At 44.9% G+C, this 24,505-nt stretch overlaps 1 protein-coding gene across 2 annotated transcripts in view; it reads left to right on the top strand.

Moving 5' to 3' along the window:
- Positions 1 to 24,505, top strand: part of LOC139413935 (filamin B, like) — a 99,665-nt gene that overhangs the window by 37,473 nt on the left and 37,687 nt on the right. For both annotated transcript variants that reach the window (XM_071161804.1, XM_071161805.1), the window contains exons 6-19: positions 1,679 to 1,841; positions 2,033 to 2,227; positions 6,849 to 6,986; positions 11,438 to 11,564; positions 13,224 to 13,360; positions 13,850 to 14,043; positions 14,194 to 14,307; positions 14,384 to 14,527; positions 17,122 to 17,245; positions 17,464 to 17,624; positions 17,901 to 18,161; positions 19,928 to 20,045; positions 20,333 to 20,601; positions 22,715 to 22,993. In XM_071161804.1, coding sequence (XP_071017905.1) covers positions 1,679 to 1,841; positions 2,033 to 2,227; positions 6,849 to 6,986; positions 11,438 to 11,564; positions 13,224 to 13,360; positions 13,850 to 14,043; positions 14,194 to 14,307; positions 14,384 to 14,527; positions 17,122 to 17,245; positions 17,464 to 17,624; positions 17,901 to 18,161; positions 19,928 to 20,045; positions 20,333 to 20,601; positions 22,715 to 22,993 — 2,424 coding nt within the window. The remainder of the gene's footprint in view (positions 1 to 1,678; positions 1,842 to 2,032; positions 2,228 to 6,848; positions 6,987 to 11,437; positions 11,565 to 13,223; positions 13,361 to 13,849; positions 14,044 to 14,193; positions 14,308 to 14,383; positions 14,528 to 17,121; positions 17,246 to 17,463; positions 17,625 to 17,900; positions 18,162 to 19,927; positions 20,046 to 20,332; positions 20,602 to 22,714; positions 22,994 to 24,505) is intronic.

The raw sequence follows: 24,505 nt of genomic DNA, 5'->3' as shown, positions 1-24,505 counted from the left end.
AATAAAGTTTAAGGACATCAATCCATTTTACAAGGGGTTTAAAGCCTAACTGGGATACATAAGCAGTTTCAAGTTTGGGGAAGATCATTTTAATCATAAAAATGCCCCTCTATAATAAAAGCATTGCATGCATAATCACATTTAGAAGTTGCTTTTGATAATGGTGTTTCCCGCTAATAGCCTACCGTGTGTGTGTTTCTGCTCTTAAAATGTGAAATACATGTTAAGCTAACCTTTCTGATCTATTGCGTCAGCCACATTGCGTAAAAAATGTTCTTTGACGCTAGTATTAATTTGGGCACTCGCTTCTCGCTACTGTTCCAGACTGTTTTAGAATATTTATTTCTCGCACAGAATAGTTAAGGTTGACCTATGTACTATGGGGATATGAGATTGCCGTAGGCTAGTGTTTTTCCTGTTCGTTAGGCATACTCTTGTTGGCTGACATTCAATGTGGACTGTTCTACCAATACCTTCAATCTGCACCTCGGAATTGGATAAGTACGCGCAGTTGTAACCCTGATAAGTCTGTCTTAATTGGAATTGGATTAAGGTGTGTGTGTGTGGTTGTGTCCCCGATGTGTCTTCACTTGTAGCCTGTGAGAAAAGCGTTGATCACATGAGGTGCTTCTGAGCATGCAGCTGGGAGAAGAGAATTATAAGTATTATATTTAGCCCTAGGGCAATAGGCATGGAATTAGTTTATTTTGCGTTCATTACGGCCACGCAAAGGGGATGGCGTCGATTTATCTTTAAGCCCGTCTGGCTTTATCAACCGCTTGTCAAATTGTGAATGAGACTGATGAAGTGTGTACAGCACAAAAAACAAAGCAGAGCTCATGCCTTTTTCCAAGCAACTTTTTTCAAATCATTCATTGCATCATGCAGCCTTACAATGTATTAAACATCTGAACATGTAGCCTGTAGTTTGTAGAACAAGTTACATTTAACTCTACATTAAGCATTTAATAATACCTATTTCTTTAACCCGCTCAACACAGAATAGCCACGTGCACTTCCTCAAATCGTTTGGAGATAATATTTATATTTTCTTCAGGTTTGTGCAATTCTTTCCTTCATACTATAAAATAATGCCACTGAATTCTAATCAAATCTAGTCTGATCGATGAACTAGTGTAGCCTACAGCCATATGGCACAGCCAGATCAGGACCTAACATGAGGATACAACAGAGGATGCTATTCTGTTCTACTGAAATAGACTACATTGTCTTATGTTTCTTTAGACCTGTCTAAAATAAATAAGGGATTTATTGTGACGGTGTAGGTAGACTATATTACATGGATTTATTGTGACGGTGTAGGTAGACTGTATTACATGGATTTATTGTGACGGTGTAGGTAGACTATTACATGGATTTATTGAAAGGTGTAGGCTATATTACATGGATGTATTAGAATGTAGATGTTCCAGAGGTCTGCATCAGTGGCTTGTAGGCATGTGTGGAAACCTGAAGATTGCCTTTTACCAGGTGACACAATTTGACTGCCCCAGTCCTACCCACAACAGTATCTTCACTTCATTTGGCAAGCTCTTGATTCAGTTCTAGAGTCAAGTTCTTCACTTGACCGGGAGCTTGTCTGATAGTGTCTAAATTGTTTGGCGGCATGAGGTACCACTTCCATGTTGATTTCTGACATGGTTGTTGTCTTGTCTAGGTGACGGTGCTGTTTGCAGGCCAGCAGATCCCCAAGTCTCCGTTTGAGGTGAGCGTGGACAAGGCTCAGGGAGACCCCACCAAGGTTACAGCCAAAGGTCCTGGACTGGACGCTATAGGAAATATAGCCAACAAACCTACGTACTTCGACATATACACTGCAGGTTGGTTCTCCTCCCACAGCTCCTTCTGTTAGTAGGATAATAACTGACCAAATTCGCTGGGTTGTTGAACTTTGTTTATTAGTAGTTTGAAGTTGTTGCTTTGTAGACTGGTCCCAGATCTGTATGTTTATGGCAGAAGAGTGAATCTAGGTGCTTTGGCTAAAGTATTGCTGTGTTCCTCTCACAACTAGGGGCAGGAGTGGGAGATGTGTCGGCTTTCATCAAGGATCCCCAGGGCAGGCCGTTGGAGGCCATGGTGGAGGATAAGGGAGACAGTGTGTTCAGGTGTACCTACAAGCCCACCCAGCAAGGTCCTCACACAATCACCGTCACCTTCGGCGGCATCGCCATACCCAAGAGTCCTTCCACTGTCAACATTGGACCAGGTGAACACTAACCTAAGCCTAGTGAGGGGGGGGGGTGGTAATAAATTATATGGATTGTATTTTAACCTTCTGAAGACAATCCAGACATTTTACATTTTCAACCCTACTAAACCTTCGGAACTTTTTTTTAAATTGAAGAGCTTTTGATTCTAGAACCCCTGTTCCCTAGGTCTAGCCTATATACAGAACTCTGGCTAGGTTCTAGAACCCCCTGTTCCCTAGGTCTAGCCTATATACAGAACTCTGGCTAGGTTCTAGAACCCCCTGTTCCATAGGTCTAGCCTATATACAGAACTCTGGCTAGGTTCTAGAACCCCCTGTTCCATAGGTCTAGCCTATATACAGAACTGTGGCTAGGTTCTAGAACCCCCTGTTCCCTAGGTCTAGCCTATATACAGAACTCTGGCTAGGTTCTAGAACCCCCTGTTCCCTAGGTCTAGCCTATATACAGAACTCTGGCTAGGTTCTAGAACCCCCTGTTCCCTAGGTCTAGCCTATATACAGAACTCTGGCTAGGTTCTAGAACCCCCTGTTCCCTAGGTCTAGCCTATATACAGAACTCTGGCTAGGTTCTAGAACCCCCTGTTCCCTAGGTCTAGCCTATATACAGAACTCTGGCTAGGTTCTAGAACCCCCTGTTCCCTAGGTCTAGCCTATATACAGAACTCTGGCTAGGTTCTAGAACCCCCTGTTCCCTAGGTCTAGCCTATATACAGAACTCTGGCTAGGTTCTAGAACCCCCTGTTCCCTAGGTCTTGCCTATATACAGAACTCTGGCTAGGTTCTAGAACCCCCTGTTCCCTAGGTCTAGCCTATATACAGAACTCTGGCTAGGTTCTAGAACCCCCTGTTCCCCAGGTCCAGCCGAAATACAGAACTCTGGCTAGATTCTAGAACTCTGGGTCTGACACAATTGGGTGTACATAGTTTGTCTTGTTAGTTTCCACTGAGTGGTCAGCTGCCTCCCCCGGCTCAACTCATGTCTCACCACCTACAGTACTTACTCACCCTCTCAGGGGGGGGCGGTGACCTGGCTCAACTCTGGCTGTCAGGTAGCTGCTGGGTCAGGGCTGAGAGGGGATGGAAAGGTGTGATAAGGAAAAGATGAAAGTGGACAGAAGGAGAGCTTTAGGACTAAAGGCGTCAGCATGGTTTGGCTGGCGCCTAGACAAACTTGGCTAGCTGAACAGAACCAGTGTGCTTGCATACGCTCTTAAGTCCTTCACTTAGAAAAAGTGGCAATAGTAGTGTTTGTCCATTAAGAACTCAAGATATCTGTCATTAATGTTGAAGTTTTTGCGGCGGAGGTCTAAGTGGTAAATATAACTAGGCTGTTTGCTGCAGTATTTCTCAATCGGGCGGGACGAGTCGTCTCTAGTTGAATGACAATACTTTGTTGACGAATCCCTACTGTTGACTAATCACCGATGAAGGGGTGTAGACATTGGCTCTGAACTTTGGCTTGCCTCCAGAAAAAATGTGTGCCTGAACAGCCACACTCACACTCAAGTCCAAAATGTTGTCAGAATATATGCACAAACTCTTTCGCCTGGGAAGCATGTGGATGCCTTAAGCCAGGACATGGTGGACAGGGGAGCTGGCAGCCTTGTTCAGCCCTTCTCTCTTCCTCCTACAGCCTAGCTCATAAAACCCTAAATTCCATCTCCCTGATGCAGCTTTTCCACGCCACAACGACCTCACGGCACAGTACAACACGGTGCCATGACCCTAAACCCTCTGGCTTTACAGACCCACAAGTTGATTTTCCAAAACAAAGGATTTGTAGTCATTTGATTTTATTCAAATGGTTAACTGAAATGGAGGCGGTTGTTGAATTGGGAAGTGAGCATCTATTTACTGTTCGTCTACAAACCCCCTCCGACTTCAAGCCTTCTCAGTTTGGAAGCATATTACAGGTTAGTCTTGGTGAGGTTAGTCTTGGTGAGGTTAGTCTTGGTGAGGTTAGTCTTGGTGAGGTTAGTCTTGGTGAGGTAGAGTTGTAGGCTTGTCCCAAATGGCACCCTGTTCTCTTCAGTACACTACTTTTGTCCAGAAGTCTCCCAAATGGCAACCTATCCTCCATTTAGACAACTGTTTTCTTTAGTCATGTTGATTATTGTGTCTGAATGAAGCCCCCTTCATTTCATCCCCCCCCCCCCCCCCCGTTCTACTCCAACTGCTTGAGGCTATTCCAATGCAATGTGTTATTTCCTCATTAGTTTAATTTACAAGTAAGCAGATAAGGTTGATTTCAAGTGTGTTATTTGTAATCTGTTGCTGTTAACCTCTCTGGGATATGTGGGACACGTCCCACCTGGCCAAAAGCCAGTGAAAATGCAGAGCGCCAAATTCAAATAAATTACTATAAAAAAATCAAACTTTCATGAAATCACACATGTAAGATACCAAATTAAAGCTACACTTGTTGTGAATCCAGCCAACATGTCAGATTTCAAAAAGGCTTTTTGGCGAAAGCAAACTATGCTATTTTCTGAGGATCGCACCATAGTAAGAGAAGAATATTTCAACCCTGTTGGCGTGACACAACGCAGAAATAAAAATATAATTCATGCCTTACCTTTGACGAGCTTCTTTTGTTGGCGCTCCAATATGTCCCATGAACATCACACATGGTCCTCTTTGTTTGATTAATTCCGTTGATATATATCCAAAATGTACATTTATTTTGCGCTTTTGAAACAGAAAAACACTGGTTCCAACTTGCACAATGTGACTACAAAATATCTCAAAAGTTAACTGTAAACTTTGCTAAAACATTTAAACTACTTTTGTAATACAACTTTATGGAATTTAACGTAAATAATCAATAAAATTGAAGACGGGATGATCTGTGTTCAATACAGGAGGAAAACAAACTGTAGCATGCTTTCTGGTCACGCACCTCTATCTAACAGTACACTTGAAGTGACCCTCGTTCAAGATGGCCGTGCTTTTTCATTACACAAATTGAAGAAACTCAACCAATTTCTAAAGACTGACATCCAGTGGAAGCGGTAGGAACTGCAGGAAGGTCCTTCAGAAATCTGGATTCCCAATGAAAACCCATTGAAAAGAGTGACCTCAAAACAAAAAAAAATCTGAGTTTATCCTCGGGGTTTCGCCTGCTAAATAAGTTCTGTTATACTCAGACATGATTCAAACAGTTTCAGAAACTTCCGTGTTCTATCCAAATCTACTAATAATATGCATATTTTTTGGGGATGAGTAGCAGGCAGTTGAATTTGGGCATGCATTTCATCCGGACGTGAAAATACTGCCCCCTGTCACCAAGAAGTGAACCCTCAATATGTAGTCCAAAGAGCCGTCACTGCCAGTGAAGCAAGTCATCATTAGGTTGAAAAATCAAAACAAATCTGTCAGATGTGGCAAGGAACTTGAGGTGTGGCCACTAATTGGTACATTCTTAAAAAGAACACGCTGATCTCAGGAACCCCAAAAGGCCCGGAAGACCACAGAACTGGATGACAATAACTATTTCCCTGCTGACAAACCCCCTTTACAACAGTTGTCCAGATAAAGAACGCCCTCCAGGAGGTCGGCATGTCTGTCAGTCAACATTGAAGAGGGAAGACTTCATCGGAGTAAATACAGACTGTTTACCACAAGATGTAAACCCTCAAACAGGACGACAAGATTAGTTTCCCAAACAACGTCTAAAAGAAAGTCTGTCCATAGGACGTTGTTCCAGAACTGTACAGGCGAGACAAAGATGAACTGGTACCAGAAGGATGAGAGTGTATGGAGAAGGGAAGTAACTGCTCATGATCTGAAGCATACCACCTCATCTGTGAAGCATGGAGGAGGTAGTGTTATGGCCTATATGGCTGCCAATAGAACTGGTTCTCTTGTATTTATTGATGTGACTCCTGACAAATTAATTATGCTGATGAATAATGAAGTGTTTAGGGCTATTTGCTCAGATTCAGCCAAATGCTTCAAAACTCCTCTGGACAGCGCTTCAGTGCAGATGGACAATGACCCGACGCATACTGCGAAAGCAACCCAATACTTTTTTTTTTTTAAAGGCAAAGATGATTCCGGTCACTTGACCGGAATCCAATTGAGCATGCATATCACTTTCTGAAGGCAGAACACCCCAAGAACAAGCAGGAACTGAGGACAGCTGCAGTGAAGGCCTGGCAGAGCATCACCAGGGAAGAAACGCAGCATTTGGTTCCAGACTTCAGGCAGTCATTGACTGCAAATGATTTGTAACCAAGTATTAAAACTCTCAATTTTAATTTACTTTTTAGCCCCTAAATTTGAGACCACTTAAAAAGTGCTGTAATTCCAACACCGTTCACCCGTTTTTGGATGTAAATACCCTCAAATCAAAGCTGAAAGTCTGCGGTGTGGTGACATACACAGCCTGAATTAACATGGTTAATGTCCAAATATTAATGGACCTGACTGTAAATCAGTTAAGCAGTTTTGCATATCAGTACTTAAGTAGTATTTTAGAGTATTTTACACTGGTCTTTAGCACAGGACTTATTCACTATGTTGACCCACTACTGGGAATACATGAATGAATAAAGATATTAGTTTCAGGGCTTAAGTGATTCATGTATTAAGTCTCCTTTTGTCTTCTGTGTTTCAGCGTCAATGCCAGGGGCGTGTCGTGCCACAGGGCGTGGCCTCCAGCCCAGAGGTGTCAGAGTGAAACAGGTGGCTGACTTCAGAGTGGACACCAGGAACGCAGGGAGTGGGGATCTCAAGGTCTCAGTCAAAGGCCCCAGTGAGTTAATAGTTAATACAACGCTCTTATTTTTTGTAATTTTTTTTCATTAGATGGTTTCTGACCTCTTTTAACCTAGAAGTTCCATTGAGGTCAGAAGACCAACTCCACCTCACTCGGTTCTCTAAATCTCCTTCCACTGATCCCTCTTCATCCTTCCCTTCTACCTCTATCCTCTTTACATACCTCTCCCTCTCCCCTCTCTTTCCATAGGCCCATACCTCCATCCCTCCCTTCTACCTCTCCCCTCTCTTTCTATCCCTCCCTTCTACCTCTCCTCTCTTTCCATCCCTCCCTTCTACCTCTCCTCTCTTTCGATCCCTCCCTTCTACCTCTCCCCTCTCTTTCCATCCCTCCCTTCTACCTCTCCTCTCTTTCCATCCCTCCCTTCTACCTCTCCTCTCTTTCCATCCCTCCCTTCTACCTCTCCTCTCTTTCCATCCCTCCCTTCTACCTCTCCTCTCTTTCCATCCCTCCCTTCTACCTCTCCTCTCTTTCCATCCCTCCCTTCTACCTCTCCTCTCTTTCCATCCCTCCCTTCTACCTCTCCCCTCTTTCCATCCCTCCCTTCTACCTCTCCCCTCTTTCCATCCCTCCCTTCTACCTCTCCCCTCTTTCCATCCCTCCCTTCTACCTCTCCCCTCTTTCCATCCCTCCCTTCTACCTCTCCCCTCTTTCCATCCCTCCCTTCTACCTCCCCCCTCTTTCCATCCCTCCCTTCTACCTCCCCTCTCTTTCCATCCCTCCCTTCTACCTCTCCTCTCTTTCCATCCCTCCCTTCTACCTCTCCTCTCTTTCCATCCCTCCCTTCCACCTCTCCCCTCTCTTTCCATCCCTCCCTTCTACCTCCTCTCTTTCCATCCCTCCCTTCTACCTCTCTCCTCTCTTTCCATCCCTCCCTTCTACCTCCTCTCTTTCCATCCCTCCCTTCTACCTCTCTCCTCTCTTTCCATCCCTCCCTTCTACCTCTCTCCTCTCTTTCCATCCCTCCCTTCTACCTCTCTTTCCATCCCTCCCTTCTACCTCTCCCCTCTTTCCATCCCTCCCTTCTACCTCTCCCCTCTTTCCATCCCTCCCTTCTACCTCTCCCCTCTTTCCATCCCTCCCTTCTACCTCTCCCCTCTTTCCATCCCTCCCTTCTACCTCTCCTCTCTTTCCATCCCTCCCTTCTACCTCTCCTCTCTTTCCATCCCTCCCTTCTACCTCTCCTCTCTTTCCATCCCTCCCTTCCACCTCTCCCCTCTCTTTCCATCCCTCCCTTCCACCTCTCCCCTCTCTTTCCATCCCTCCCTTCTACCTCTCCCCTCCCTTCATCCCTCCCTTCTACCTCTCCCCTCTCTTCATACCTCCCTTCTACCTCTCCCCTCTCTTCATACCTCCCTTCTACCTCTCCCCTCTCTTTCCATACCTCCCTTCTACCTCTCTCCTCTCTTTCCATCCCTCCCTTCTACCTCTCCCCTCTCTTTCCATCCCTCCCTTCTACCTCTCCCCTCTCTTTCCATCCCTCCCTTCTACCTCTCCCCTCTCTTTCCATCCCTCCATCCTACTCCACTCTGTAGCAAAAGCCACCACCTGCTGCTGTCTCTATAACAGGGGTCTCCATCCTTTCCTAGCATATATTTTGTCGTGACTTGGTGTATTGATACACCAAGTAACTTCCAATAGGTACCCTTTACGGGGCCTTGACTAAGGGACCTTACAATTACCTGTGTGTGTGTGTGTGGGGTACAGAGATGAGGTAGTCATCGTGTTAAACACTATTGTGCACACACAGTGAGTCCATGCAACTTATTATGTGACTTGTTAAGCAAATGTTATCCTCTTGAATTTGAGCGTTTCCGTAACAAAGGGGTTGAATACTTACTAACTAGAGACATTTCAGATTTAATTTTTTTAATTAATTTGTCAACAATCCTAAACACAATTCCACTTTAACATTTATGAGGTAAGGTGTGTTAGCCAGTGACACAATCTCAATTGAAACCATTTTAAATTCGGGCTGTAACCCAACAATGTGCATAAAGTTGGTGTGTGAAGGCACTAGTTTGTCAGGTGAGTGTTCTTTACGGATAACATTTAATATGTTTGGGGAAAGTCTTAGTCTATCCACAAAACGGCGATTGTCATTAGCATCGCTAACTGGCTACATACGGACTGATGGCCGGCGCTAACTGGCTACATACGGACTGATGGCCGGCGCTGGCTGGCTGCATACGGACTGATGGCCGGCGCTGGCTGGCTGCATACGGACTGATGGCCGGCGCTGGCTGGCTGCATACGGACTGATGGCCGGCGCTAACTGGCTACATACGGACTGATGGCCGGCGCTGGCTGGCTGCATACGGACTGATGGCCGGCGCTGGCTGGCTGCATACGGACTGATGGCCGGCGCTGGCTGGCTGCATACGGACTGATGGCCGGCGCTGGCTGGCTGCATACGGACTGATGGCCGGCGCTGGCTGGCTGCATACGGACTGATGGCCGGCGCTGGCTGGCTGCATACGGACTGATGGCCGGCGCTGGCTGGCTGCATACGGACTGATGGCCGGCGCTGGCTGGCTGCATACGGACTGATGGCCGGCGCTGGCTGGCTGCATACGGACTGATGGCCGGCGCTGGCTGGCTGCATACGGACTGATGGCCGGCGCTGGCTGGCTGCATACGGACTGATGGCCGGCGCTGGCTGGCTGCATACGGACTGATGGCCGGCGCTGGCTGGCTGCATACGGACTGATGGTCGGCGCTGGCTGGCTGCATACGGACTGATGGTCGGCGCTGGCTGGCTGCATACGGACTGATGGCCGGCGCTGGCTGGCTGCATACGGACTGATGGCCGGCGCTGGCTGGCTGCATACGGACTGATGGCCGGCGCTGTATGATATTACTCAGACCATGCGGTCAGGCCAGGGGGGCATATGTGGTGGCCTGGATACAGTAGGCTGGTGTTGGTCTAGAAGCCTGGATGCAGTAGGCTGGTGTTGGTCTAGAAGCCTGGATGCAGTAGGCTGGTGCTGGTCTAGAAGCCTGGATACAGTAGGCTGGTGTTGGTGCTGGTCTAGAAGCCTGGATGCAGTAGGCTGGTGTTGGTCTAGAAGCCTGGATGCAGTAGGCTGGTGCTGGTCTAGAAGCCTGGATACAGTAGGCTGGTGCTGGTCTAGAAGCCTGGATACAGTAGGCTGGTGCTGGTCTAGAAGCCTGGATGCAGTAGGCTGGTGCTAGTCTAGAAGCCTGGATGCAGTAGGCTGGTGTTGGTGCTGGTCTAGAAGCCTGGATACAGTAGGCTGGTGTTGGTGCTGGTCTAGAAGCCTGGATACAATAGGCTGGTGCTGGTCTAGAAGCCTGGATGCAGTAGGCTGGTGCTGGTCTAGAAGCCTGGATGCAGTAGGCTGGTGTTGGTGCTGGTCTAGAAGCCTGGATGCAGTAGGCTGGTGCTGGTCTAGAAGCCTGGATGCAGTAGGCTGGTGTTGGTGCTGGTCTAGAGAATGGTATGACCACCATGGTTGGTAGAGCCAGTCCAGCTGGAAGTCTGACCAGAAATCCTTAACCGTCGGCCTCGTTGGGCTGCTAAGCCTGCTCCCAGATCTGTCTGTGGTAGAGCCAGTACACTAATGAGCCCGGCCGGTGCTAGAGAAGCTGGACCCGGTCAGTCAGACATACCAGTAGCACTGTGGTACGAGACCTGGGTCAGCTCATTAATCACTGACACATACCATGCTACTACCAATTTGTATCCCTCACCCCTCTCCCTTGTAACTATTACCCAGGTCGTTGATGTAAATGAGAACGTGTTCTCAGTCTCCTCTCCCTTGTAACTATTCCCCAGCTCGTTGATGTAAATGAGTGTTCTCAGTCAACTTTAACTGGTGAAAGTACAGGTTAAATAAGCGTATCTACCTGTTGTGGTGATACTTTTAGCCCCTGGAGGCTGTTTATCATAACGGCCTTTTTGTTTTATCACAGACAGTTTTACTACTCATCCCAGTGTTTATACCAGGAGGTTGTCTGGACCTCCTTTTGTCATGTAGATCACATCATCAGGCTCCTTGTTTTCAAAGCCCTACTTCATAAGCTTCCCACTTAACTAATGTCGCTGATAAAATGTTAGTTTACAAATTACCAAACCCGTTCACAGGGTTGGTCGACTTTGGAGACTCCTTTCGGTGGTACATCAGCCTTTTAATATTCGCAATCTCAAATATATGCTTTGATTGGATGCTGTGATGTCCTTAGGCCTGATTTAGAAATTAAAATTTAACAAAAAATATTTGTTACATTTTAATTTCTATCTTAATGTGTGTATTGTGCAAGGTTCATTTGTAAAAGAGACCTTGGTGTTAAAACCTTTGTCACCAGGGAAGTCATGTTAATTATGCTTTCCTCTTGTATCCTCTCCTCCCTCTTCTCTCCTCTTTTCTCCATCCTCTCTCCTCTATCCTCTCTCCTCCATGTAGAAGGTATGGAGGAGCCAGTGAAACAGAAGGAGTCTGGTGATGGGGTGTTTAACTATGACTATTACCCTCACGCCCCTGGGAAGTACACTGTCACCATCACCTGGGGAGGACAGCACATCCCTAAGAGGTGAGATGATTGGACCAGGAGCGTCAAAGGTTTCACTTTCCCGTTCTCTATGCTTTTGGATTGTTCCATCAAAAACAAAAGCTCCATATTAGACTGTCACCCGACATGTTGGGGTTGAGTTGGTTCCTTTGGGTCACGTATGATGACTAGAGCCGTGCATGTATGTGGTGGGAGGGGCTAGGCTGACTGTTCGGTCTCTACATGTTGGTAAGAACTCATTGGGTTCTAGGGACTTAGGTGAGGTAGATCGTGGGATCTAGGGACTTAGGTGAGGTAGATCGTGGGATCTAGGGACTTAGGTGAGGTAGATCGTGGGATCTAGGGACTTAGGTGAGGTAGATCGTGGGATCTAGGGACTTAGGTGAGGTAGATCGTGGGAGCTAGGGACTTAGGTGAGGTAGAACGTGGGAGCTAGGGAGCTGTGGGTCACATTGTCTCTCATTTCCCATCACCAGGGCTAGACTCTGTACCCTGAGAAAGAGACTGTTGGTCACAGACGGATTAACTTAACAAGCAACCCTGGAAATGATGCTTTTAGTGTGTAAGACCTGGTTTCAGCATGAGGAAATTTATTAATTGTTATGCAACACTGACGATGGAAAACTGAAAATAATTTACTGTGTCACAGTTCGCTGTGAGTGGATTTAGTCTAACATTTTATTTCCATATCTTCATCGGGGTTTACTACAATGGGGATTGGATTACAGGTCGTAACGCAGTCTTAGAGGGCTCTGGCAATGCTAATACAAAGCTTGGGAGACTGTTTAGGAGAGGGCTCTGGCAATGCTAATACAAAGCTTGGGAGACTGTTTAGGAAAGGGCTCTGGTCTGTTCGTGCTCGGCATGGTCTCCTGGAATTACCCCCATGCTGTTACCATGGTGTTACTAAGCATTGAACAGGCTCCCAGCTGACCTTGTGTCAGAGCCAGTGCTCTCCGTCCCAGGTTGAAATGGCTCTCTCAATGGGACGGTTCACCCATTTTTGAACGTGATATCGTTTTTGGGCGTCTCTGAGTGATGTTCTGTCGATTTTTCCCGGGGTAATTTTATGTTTTCATGTGTGTACGAGCTCTTGATCAGACACTCGGAATAAATGTAGCAACTGTTTTCTGTCATTTTTTAGAATGTATCTTCGACTTGATTGCTGCCTTACAAAACATTTTGGGACTAAATCAACACTAATGAAACAAATACAATGAGTTTGAGGGTAATGTTCCTAACCACAGGCCCTTTTAAAGCCATGTTATGGAGAGGTCTGCTTGGCTACGGTACTACCATGCCTGAGAGACGGATTAGCTGGTATTACCTCCCAGACAGACTGGGTAGTCTGCCTGTTACCACGGTCTGTCTCTGCATTGAACAGGCTCTCAGCTCCCACCGTTACTCACCTTAATGGCTGTCTGCCCCTCCCACTAACTTACAGACCTTTTTTAAAGGCCATGTTCTGAAAACAATCCCTACTTGTTCCTGTGCAGAAAGACACCACTGTACTCGGTAGCGATGGCAAGGCAAAGGGGACATGAAGCACATAGAAATGAGATACTACAGGCATGATTATGGGTTTCACCAATCCCTCTGTAGGGTTGTATTTTATTGCCCCCCCCCCCCCCCCCCCAAACTCTTTGGAACATATGTCTAACTATTGTGTCTCTGTCCCAGTCCGTTTGAGGTGGGGGTTGGTCCGGAGGCGGGCCCTCAGAAGATCAGGGCCTGGGGGCCAGGTCTGGAGGGAGGCATGGTGGGTAAATCGGCTGACTTTGTGGCGGAATCCATCGGCACTGATGTGGGAGTTCTGGGTAAGTTGAAGACACGGTTTTTGAGTCAAGGCGGTGTCTGTGTTTTTGGTCTGTAGGTCCTACCGTTAATGCGTTGACATTGTTCTTTGACAGTTTTTAAATCAACCAGATGTTGTATATCTGCTTTCTGTAGCTTCCCCCCCAAACAAATATCATTAACAAAGCTTTCAGTGATGCACATCCAGCGTTTACATTCCCTACATTACTCATCTCATATGTATATACTGTACTCTGTACCATCTACTGCATCTTGCCTATGCCGCATGGCCATCGCTCATCCATATATTTATATGTACATATTCCTTTATTTTTGTGTGTGTATAAGGTAGTTGTGAAATTGTTAGATTACTTGGATATTACTGCACGTTCGGAACTAGAAGCAGAAGCATTTAGCTACTCACATTAACATCTGCTAACCATGTGTATGTGACCAATAAGATTTGATTTGGTCTTTGTTAGAGATAAGCCATTCTACCCTCCCTCTAACAGGCTTTGCCATCGAGGGCCCGTCCCAGGCTAAAATAGAGTGTGAGGACCAGAACGATGGTTCATGTGATGTGAAGTACTGGCCATCGGAGGCAGGGGAGTACGCTGTCCACGTGATGTGTGACGATGACGATATAGAGGATAGTCCCTTCATGGCTTACATCGTCCCTGACAACCAGGACATCAACCCCAGCTTGGTGAGTGATGTCACTATTCCTGTCTCCTGGGGGACACCAGTAGTGAGACATTGAGGACCTAGTACAGAGCCCTGGGGGACACCAGTAGTGTTACTGTTAGTATCTGCTGCTCCAGTAGCATATCTGTAACTGTGATAGTGATTGTTTCAGGTGAAGGCCTACGGTCCAGGCCTGGAGAAGAGTGGCTGTGTCATCAACAAACCGGCAGAATTCACAGTCAACACTAAGGATGCTGGGACAGGCCCCCTGAAGATCTCTGCCCAGGTAAGACAACCCTACACACGTATGTGCACACACACACACACAGACTAGTGGTAACTATGTTGTCTCTAACCCACAGAGTGCCGAGGGCGGTCCCCTCGACGTTAAGGTGAAGAAGATTGGAGACGGTGTCTACGCCTGTTCCTACACGCCCGTTGCCGCGGTCAAACACACAGTCGCCATCACCTGGGCAGGAGTCAGTGTACCCAACAGTCCCTTCAGGGTAAGACCACCGCAGGACAATGTTCCTGAACAAAACATAACCACTCTGGAGGGTAATAAGAATAAGCATATCTAACCAATGTCACTCAGGAGAATACAACATACGGTACCCTAACCACTATACTGTAAATTAACCATGACCGCCTTGGAAGAGTCCTGAAGCTAATCTAACCAGTCACTCAGGAGAATACTACTTACGCTACCCTAACCACTATACTGTAAACTAACCATGACCGCCTTGGAAGAGTCCTGAAGCTAATCTAACCAGTCACTCAGGAGAATACAACATACGAACCTTAAGAAGCCTCTCATTCTGATAACCACACACTGAGGAATACTGTACATTTTGTGGTCAGTAACAACACAGATGTATAGCTGATGCGTAATATAGTTGACGAACATTGGCCAATATGAATAATTTAAGGAATATTTTCTTACAATGATCAAACGCCATGTGATTACTTGATTGTCTATATTTCTATACTTTTACACTACAATATATTTGGTTTATTTGTTAATAAACACTTTCTATTTCTAACTATTTAATCCAATCAATATAAGCACATACATTGGTGAGCGCGTAAGACATTATGTTATTTATGTCTTATCTTTTTTTACTTCATTAGTGTCACGTCAAGATTCGTGTCTGCTGCCTATAAAGAGTTTAATATCCGTAGTCTTTCTATCCACTGAGACGTTTGACAAAAAAAACAATGTTGATTTACTCGTTCAAGAAACTCAACCCATCTGTAATTCGGTGTATTTAGTCTGCTGCCGGTCTGTTTGACTCGGGGGCCGCAGCCCACCTAAACCGGATCAACTACATTTCTAGAAGACGTTGTTAGGAAAGGACCACAGCATCTATTACAACTACTGTCACAAGTTACTGATCATTACAGTATTTCAAACATGTTGGCGTTTCTTTCCACTTCAACTACTGTCCATTCATACCAAAATGAATTCCAACTGATCGTTTAACTTGTTTGTGTTTATTAGGTTGAAGGTATTTTCATATGATCCCATCACACCTACAAGGGTATTATAGTCCTGTGTTGGCCAAGGGGACATTTTTGGAAATCAATCTCAAGGTTTAACAGAATTTGAGGTCAATCTTTAGGCCCCCTTTTCAAATAAGATGCATCTGAGATTTAATTTAGGCTACATTTTACAAGTTCAATGAGCTTCCTTGTTCATATTTTCTGCCCAGAGTAGAAAACTCCGCAGGAGGCTAGTAAATGTGGGCGACGGTTTGTAGTCTGTCCATCCCTTTCCTCTGATCCCTTCTTCATATTCTGCCAGTCACTTGGGTCTGCTGGTTCACCTTAATCATTCGACGTGAAACTGAACTGTCAAACGGGCGAAAACGTACCTTTCTTTCCCACCAAGTCAGCCATTGTTTAATCCGATTTAACCAAGGAAGGCTATGCTGTAGTTACTAAGAGTCTAACTGTCAACGTTGCCTAATGGAAGAAAGAATATCGCACATGTGTTTACCCAGATCAAGATTGAATATATATATATATATATATATATATATACACATTTTATTTAACTAGGCAAGTCAGTTAAGATCAAATTATTATAAATAACAATAGTATGCACTTGATGCGGCTATAATATTACTTGTTAAACATATATATATATTATATTATATTTATATTATATTTATATAATATATTATATTTATATTTTATTTATATATTATTTATATATTATTTATATATTATATTTATATTATATTTTTATATATTATTTATATATTATATTTATATATTATATTTATATATTATATTTATATATTATATTTATATATTATATTTATATTATATTTATATATTATATTTATATATTATATTTATATTATATTTATATTATATTTATATTATATTTATATATATATATATATAATCGGTTTTTATGGACAACAATCACAGGCCAACATGTAAATTATTCTGCAGTGGAAGACGAGATACAAATAGCGAGGCCTAATACTGTTTTGAGCAGTGATTTTAATGAGTTTGTTTGTTTGGCTTTTGTAAAAAAATTGAAGTAAAGAAATGACGTGATCAAATCAGAGTTCTGGCAGAACCCAAAACGTCCTTTTTTTGTATTGGCTTCACGGCAGTTGACCCCTCCCTGCGCAACGCACGTAGCCTAGCTGAACCTGCGCAACGCACGTAGCCTAGCTGAACCTGCGCAACGCACGTAGCCTAGCTGAACCTGCGCAACGCACGTAGCCTAGCTGAACCTGCGCAACGCACGTAGCCTAGCTGAACCTGCGCAACGCACGTAGCCTAGCTGAACCTGCGCAACGCACGTAGCCTAGCTGAACCAGGACACTGACTTCAGATAGATGATGCAATCGTGTATATATAAACTATTTTTAGACGGTGTGACTTTCCATTGTTTTGTTGTAGTTTGCACGCTTCCTGTTTCCTGTTTCCTGTTATTGTCCTAAATGTTACTGTCAATTCTCTGTAACTAAAACGGTTCTGTGCGCTCCGACCTGGGTGTCTTTCCGGAGGGGTAAAGCAGAAGGGGAATTTCCATTGGACCTTGGGTACAATTGAACAAGGTACTGTTGTTGTTGTGCAGGTGACTGTTGGGAAGGGCAGCCATCCTCACAAGGTGAAGGTTTTCGGTCCAGGAATAGAGAGGACTGGACTGAAGGCCAATGAACCCACACACTTCACTGTGGACTGCACAGAGGCTGGGGAAGGTAACCCACACACACACACACACGTGCCGACTTGACACAACTGGTCCAGCTTCACTGTGGAACTCCTTTCAACACTTTGTAGAGTCCATGTCCCCGACGAATTGAGGCTTTTCTGAGGGCAAACGTGGCTGCAACTCAATATTAGGAAGGTGTTCGTAATGTTTTGTCCACGCAGTGTGTTCCAGGGGACACTCAGTGTGTGTATATGTGTGTTTCAGGGGATGTGAGTGTTGGTATCAAGTGTGATGCCAATATAATCAGTGATAAAGAGGAGGACGTGGACTTCGATATCATCCCAAATGCCAACGACACCATCACTGTGAAGTACATCCCTCCAGGAGCTGGACGGCTCACCATCAAAGTCCTCTTCACTGACCAGGTAGGTGACTGATAACACACAGCACTTTATTACGCTCAGTTCCCAGTGGCTTTTTAGGCCAAGGCAGCACTCTTAGGACCCAGATTAAACTTAGTCCTGGACTAGAGGCTTAATCTGGGTCCAGGAAACGGGCCCTTAATGTGGAGGGTAATAACCCGTTCACTTGTCTTTGTGTTTTTAATGTCAAGTGTTGTGTTTCTACGTATGTAAGATATGTCTGAGTAAATGTTCCCATCCTGTGCAAATAGGTTTTGTTAAAGTTTTCTGTTTTTGTAGGAGATTCCCATCAGCCCGTTCAGGGTCAAAGTGGAACCTTCCCATGATGCCACCAAGGTCAAGGCCGAGGGTCCTGGAGTGGCTCGTTCAGGAGTGGAGTGTGGCAAACCGACCCATTTCACGGTGCACACTAAAGGAGCAGGCAAGGCTCCCGTGAACGTCCAGTTCACTGGTACCAGCAAGGGAGACGCCGTCCAAGACTTTGACATCATCGACAACTACGACTACTCGCATACCGTCAAGTATACTCCAATACAACAGGTAACTACTCGCATACCGTCAAGTATACTCCAATACAACAGGTAACTACTCTCATACCGTCAAGTATACTCCAATATGACAGGTAACTACTCTCATACCGTCAAGTATACTCCAATACAACAGGTAACTACTCTCATACCGTCAAGTATACTCCAATACGACAGGTAACTGGGACTACTCTCATACTGTCAAGTATACTCCAATACGACAGGTAACTGGGACTACTCTCATACTGTCAAGTATACTCCAATACGACAGGTAACTGGGACTACTCTCATACCGTCAAGTATACTCCAATACGACAGGTAACTGGGACTACTCTCATACTGTCAAGTATACTCCAATACAACAGGTAACTACTCTCATACCGTCAAGTATACTCCAATACAACAGGTAACTACTTGCATACCGTCAAGTATACTCCAATACGACAGTTGAGTCAAAGCACCAGACATGGGTTCCAATAGTATTTAACATCTTTCGTAACTTTGCGTTTGATCTAGCCTGTCTGGATTGCCATTTTGAGTGTTCTGTTGGTCAGCTAAGTCAGGCAAGCTCAATCAAACACCGCTGAAGTCTTATCTAAACTATTTTAAATAGTGTTTGAACCATCTCTGTCAACGTTATTGTGCATGTTAAAATGGCTATCCCTTATTTAGTGGTTCTTCCAGCCAGATAAGAGCCCCACACTGGACCTGTCATAATACCCGTAAAACCTAGCTGTCAAACAGGGAAATGGTTCCAATCATTTTTCCACCCTTCATGTTTCCCATGGGGGATTTTAGAAACACTTAAAATAAGGGCTCTGTTTCGTGTAGGTTTACCCTGGCGTGATTTGATAACCATGTAAATCTCTCTAGGACAATGTGACTACCAATATGTTCGTCCATATTTACTCTGATTCTAAAATGCTAATGAGCGTCATAGTAGACCTCACGCAAAACTACAAATCCCAGCAAGCTCCTGCACGTTGTCTCTAGCTGAAACCTTTGCTGAACAAGTCTTGTGTCCATGTTAAAGTTGCGCAAGACAATTCACTTAATTGTCCATTTAAAGATAATACCAAATCACTAAGGTATTTATAGTTCTTTATAATAGCCTAATTTGCGTTTTAGTGTTTTGCGTGTAAATACAGGCTAATATATTTGAGTCACCTTGTCCTATAGAGATTTACAAGGTGATCGAAACGTCACACCAGGGCAAGTCGACACAAAACGGCCCTTATTTTAAGTGTTTCTAAAATCCTCTATGGGGGAAAACGATTTGGAACCATTTCCCTATTTGACTGCTAGGTTTTATGGGTATTATGACTCATGCTCCAATCAATTCACTTTTTATTGGTCACATACACATGGTTAGCAGATGTTAATGTGAGTGTAGCGAAGTGCTTGTGCTTCTAGTTCCGACCGTTGCAGTAATAACCAACGAGTAATCTAACAAATTCCACAACGACTACCTAACGGATTAAGGAATGGCATAGGAGTATATGGATGAGCAATGACCGAGCTCTGCTGTGGTACTGTGTAGCATCCTGTCTAGGGACAGGTACTCTTTTTACCAGACATTCTTCATCTGTGATCACTAGTATAGGTAAAGGCTCAATTAACGTGCTGTTTCTCTGTCTCACTCTCGCTCTCTGTCTTGCTCTCGCTCTGTCTCCCTCGCCCTCTGTGTGCCTCCTCTCTGTCGCTCGCTCTGTCTCTGTGCCTCCGCTGTCTGTCTTGCTCTCGCTCTCTCTCGTGCTCTCTGTGTTGCTCTGTCTCTAGGGAGAGATGGTAATCATCATAACGTTCGGAGGAGATGTAATCCCCAAGAGTCCCTTTGCTGTGGGAGTGGCTGCTCCTCTGGATGTCACCAAGGTCCAGGTCAACAACCTGGATGGCAGTAAGTAGTGTTAACCTTTGACCTAGCGGACGCTAGCGTCCTACTGGATCAGCTGAGAACTTCCCAGCTGGTGTTCAGCAGGCAGCATGCCTCTATGGTGCTACGACGGTTTGCCATTTCAGGAAAAGCCCTTTCCATGAACCCCCTTCCCTACCACTAGTGGAGGGGGGAAATTGTTACCCGTGTGCCTTCGTAGGATTGTCTTGGTGCTTGTTTCTTTAGGACTGGTCTTTAGAAAGGCTGTGTGCTGAAATGTTAAACTATATCCCCTCTCCTTGTTTGTTCAGGAGTGGAGGTGGGGCAGGACCAGGAGTTTGTGGTGGGCACCAAGGGAGCGGGAGGCCAGGGTAAACTGGAGGTGAAGATCAGCAGCCCTAGCGGTAAGCTTGTCCCCTGTGTGTTGGAGGCTCAGTCTGGGAAGAGGCCCGAGAACAGCACGGTGAAGTACATCCCCAAGGAGGAGGGTCTCTATGCTGTGGAGGTGAACTACGATGGACACCCAATCCCAGGCAGCCCCTTCCCTGTGGAGGCCACACTGCCTCCAGACCCCAGCAAGGTACAGCCAGCCAAGCCGTACACTGATGTACAATGTCATGACTTTGTAGTTGTCATGTGTCACTGTAATTACCTTGTATTTTCGTGATTGTTTTCTTTGTATATATTATGAATCCCCATTAACTGCTGCTAAGGCAGCAAGCTACTCTTCCTGGCGTCCATCAAAAATTAAGTCAGTTATATACATTATAATACCATTTCTAGACATTAAAATGAATTTTACAACAGATTTCACAATACATTGTGTCCTCAGGCCACTACACTACTGCAACACAATCTATATGTGTGTATTTCCCTGTCTCTTCAATCCCCGCTGTTCCATAAGGTGTTTTTTATCTGTTTTTTTTTAATCTAATTTTACTGCTTTCATCAGTTACCTGATGTGGAATAGAGTTCCATGTAGTCATGGCTCTATGTAGTACTGTGAGCCTCCCATAGTCTGTTCTGGACTTGGGGACTGTGAAGAGAACCCTGGTGGCATGTCTTGTGGGGTAGTCATGGGTGTCTGAGCTGTGCTAGTAGTTTAAACGGACAGCTCAGTATCTTAAGCTTGTCAACACTACTTACAAAAACAAGTCGTGGCGCAGTCCGTCTCAGTACAATAGGTGTCACTACAGTCATTGGTTCGAATCCAGGCTGTATCACATCTGGCCGTGATTGGGAGTCCCATAGGGCGGCACACAATTGGCCCAGCGTCGTCTGGGTTTGGTCTACGGGGGGGGCTTGACGAAATGTTTTTATTTGAATGAAGTTAATGTAATCTCTCCTTTACTTTGAGCTATTAGAGGTTGACCTTCATATTAATAATTTTAGTCATTCTGTTCTGGACCAATTGTTAATCTCCCAAGTCCCTCTTTGTGGCACACGACTGAACAGTAGTCCAGGTGAGATACAACTAGGGCCTGTAGGACCTGCCTTGTTGATGGTGTTAAGGTAGGGCAGCGCTTTATCATGGACATACAACAGTAGCTAAGATGGGGAGAAGTATCAATATGTTTTGACCATGACAGTTTACAATCCAGGGTTACTCCAATCACTTTAGTCTCAATAACTTTGTAATCATTATGAGATTTAGTTGGGGTTGAGGTTTAAGTGAATGACTTGTCCCAAATATAATGCTTTTAGTTTTGAAATATTTAGGTCTAACTTCGTTTCTGAATGTGTGGCAAGAAATAACTGCAGGTCTTTAAGTGTTGCAGTAATTTCAGTTGCTGTAGTAGGTGACGTGTGGTGTTGAAGCACCTGCATACATACATGCACTCCTTAATGAAGATTGAAAAAAGGAGGGCCTAGACAGCTTCCCTGGGGAATTCCTGATTCTACCTGGATTTTGTTGGATAGGCTTCCATTAAAGAACACCCTCTGTTCTGTTGACATCTAACTCATTATCCACAATATAGCAAGGGGGTTTGAAGCCATATCATATACGTTTTTTCTAGCAGCAGACTATGATAAATAATCTCAAAAGCCACACTGAAGTATAATAAAACATCTCCCACAATCTTATCAATTTCTCACAAGTGATGGATTGGATAAGTGCCATGCATGTTGAATGCCCTCCACTATAAGCATGCTGAAAGTTTGGTAAGTTATTTACTGTAAAATAGCATTGTATCAGGTCAAACACTATTTTTTTTTTAACTAAGCGTTGGTAACAGGCTGGTTGGTTGGCTGTTTGAGCCAGTAAAGGGGGCTTTACTATTCTTAGGTAGGGGAATGACTTTACCTTCCTCCAGGCCTGAGGGCACATACTTTTCAGTAGGCTGAAATTGAAGATGACAGATGGGAGTGGCACTATTATCCTCAGTCATTTTCCATCCAAGTTGTCAGACCCTGGGGGCGTGTCATTGTTGATAGACAACAATAATTTTTTTACACACTCACTTTATGGAATTCAAAATGACAATGCCTGTCTTTCATAATTTGGTCAGATATACTTGGATGTGTAGGTTCTACAGGATGTCAGCTAGTACAGCGAGTGATTGATCCCCAATCTAATGGATTATTTCATGATTGATTTTTTAAAAAGCATTTTTGCTTCTGTTTAGTGGCGGTTCGGATAACTGGCTGTTTGTATTGACTATTTAAAACTGACGGTTTGTCTGTCCCTCCAGGTGAAGGCGTTTGGTCCAGGTCTGAAGGGAGGTTTGGTGGGTAATCCCGCTGAGTTCACCATCGACACAAAGGGTGCAGGGACCGGTGGCCTGGGCCTGACTGTGGAGGGGCCCACCGAAGCCAAGATCGAGTGCTCTGACAACGGGGACGGGACATGTAGCGTGTCCTACCTTCCCACGGAGCCAGGAGAGTACCTGGTTAACATCCTGTTTGAGGAGACCCATATCCCAGGATCCCCCTTCCACTCTGACGTCAACTGCCCCTTTGACCCCACCAAGGTAGGGATGCATGCGCAGATACGGGAACGCTGCACTTGCTGTAGCTCAGTTGGTGGAGGGAGCCTGGCGCTTGCAATGCCAGGGTAGTGAGTTCAAATCCCGGGACCACCCACACGTAAAAATGGTGTGCACACATGACTGAGTCACTTTGATAAGAGCATCTGCTTAATAACACATAATATATATACGGGAAATTCAGACCCCTGTACTTTTTCTATTTATTTTTTAAGATTATAGCCTTATTCTAAAATGGATTAAATCGTCATCAATTTACTCACAATACCCCAATGACAAAGTAAATAAAGGTTTTTAGAAATGTTTGCACATCTATTAAAAAAACAAACAGGAAATATAACATTTACGTAAATATTCAGACCCTTTACTCTGAAGCACGTTTGGCAGCGATTTCAGCCTCAAGTCTTCTTTGGTATGATGCTACAAGCTTGGCACACCTGTATTTGGGGAGTTTCTCCCCAGATCCTCAAGCTCTGTCAGGTTGGATGGGGAGCGTCGCTGCACAGCTATTTTCAGGTTTCATCTTTCCCTCCATCTTGACTAAATCAAATCAAAATCAAATCAAATGTATTTATATAGCCCTTCGTACATCAGCTGATATCTCAAAGTGCTGTACAGAAACCCAGCCTAAAACCCCAAACAGCAAGCAATGCAGGTGTAGAAGCACGTTGGCTAGGAAAAACTCCTTAGAAAGGCCAAAACCTAGGAAGAAACCTAGAGGAACCAGGCTATGAGGGGTGGCCAGTCCTCTTCTGGCTGTGCCGGGTAGAGATTATAACAGAACATGGCCAAGATGTTCAAATGTTCATAAATGACCAGCATGGTCAAATAATATTAATAATAAGGCAGAACAGTTGAAACTGGAGCAGCAGCACGGCCAGGTGGACTGGGGACAGCAAGGAGTCATCATGTCAGGTAGTACTGGGGCATGGTCCTAGGGCTCAGGTCCTCCGAGAGAGAAAGAGAGAATTAGAGAGAGCACACTTAAAAGGCTAGTCGTCTAGTCCCTGCCATTGAAAAACATCCCCACAGCATGATGCTGCCACCACCATGGTTCACCGTAGGGATGGTGCCAGGTTTCCTTTAGACGTGAAGCTTGGTATTCAGGCCAAGGAGTTCAATCTTGGTTTCATCAGACCAGAGAATCTTATATCTCATGGTCTGAAAGTCCTTTAGGTGCCTTTTGGCAAACTCCAAGTGGGCTCTAAGAGTCTTGGTGGTTCCAAACTTATTCCAGTTAAGATGGAGGCCACTTATTGTGCACCTTCAACGCTGCAGACATTTTTTGATCTGTGCCTTGACACAATCCTGTCTCGGAGCTCTATGGACAATTCCTTCAACCTAATGGCTTGGTTTCTGCTCTGACATGTACTGTCAACTCTGGGACCTTATATAGACAGATGTGTGCCTTTCCAAATCATGTCCAATCAATTGAATTTACCAAAGGTGGACTCCAATCCAGTTGTAGAAACATCTCAAGGATGACCAATGGAAACA

The sequence above is a fragment of the Oncorhynchus clarkii genome, chromosome 7, assembly GCF_045791955.1.
Source record: "Oncorhynchus clarkii lewisi isolate Uvic-CL-2024 chromosome 7, UVic_Ocla_1.0, whole genome shotgun sequence".
NCBI lineage: Eukaryota > Metazoa > Chordata > Actinopteri > Salmoniformes > Salmonidae > Oncorhynchus > Oncorhynchus clarkii.
Note: the sequence above shows the minus strand (reverse complement) of the source record. Positions and strands in the feature narration are given on the sequence as shown.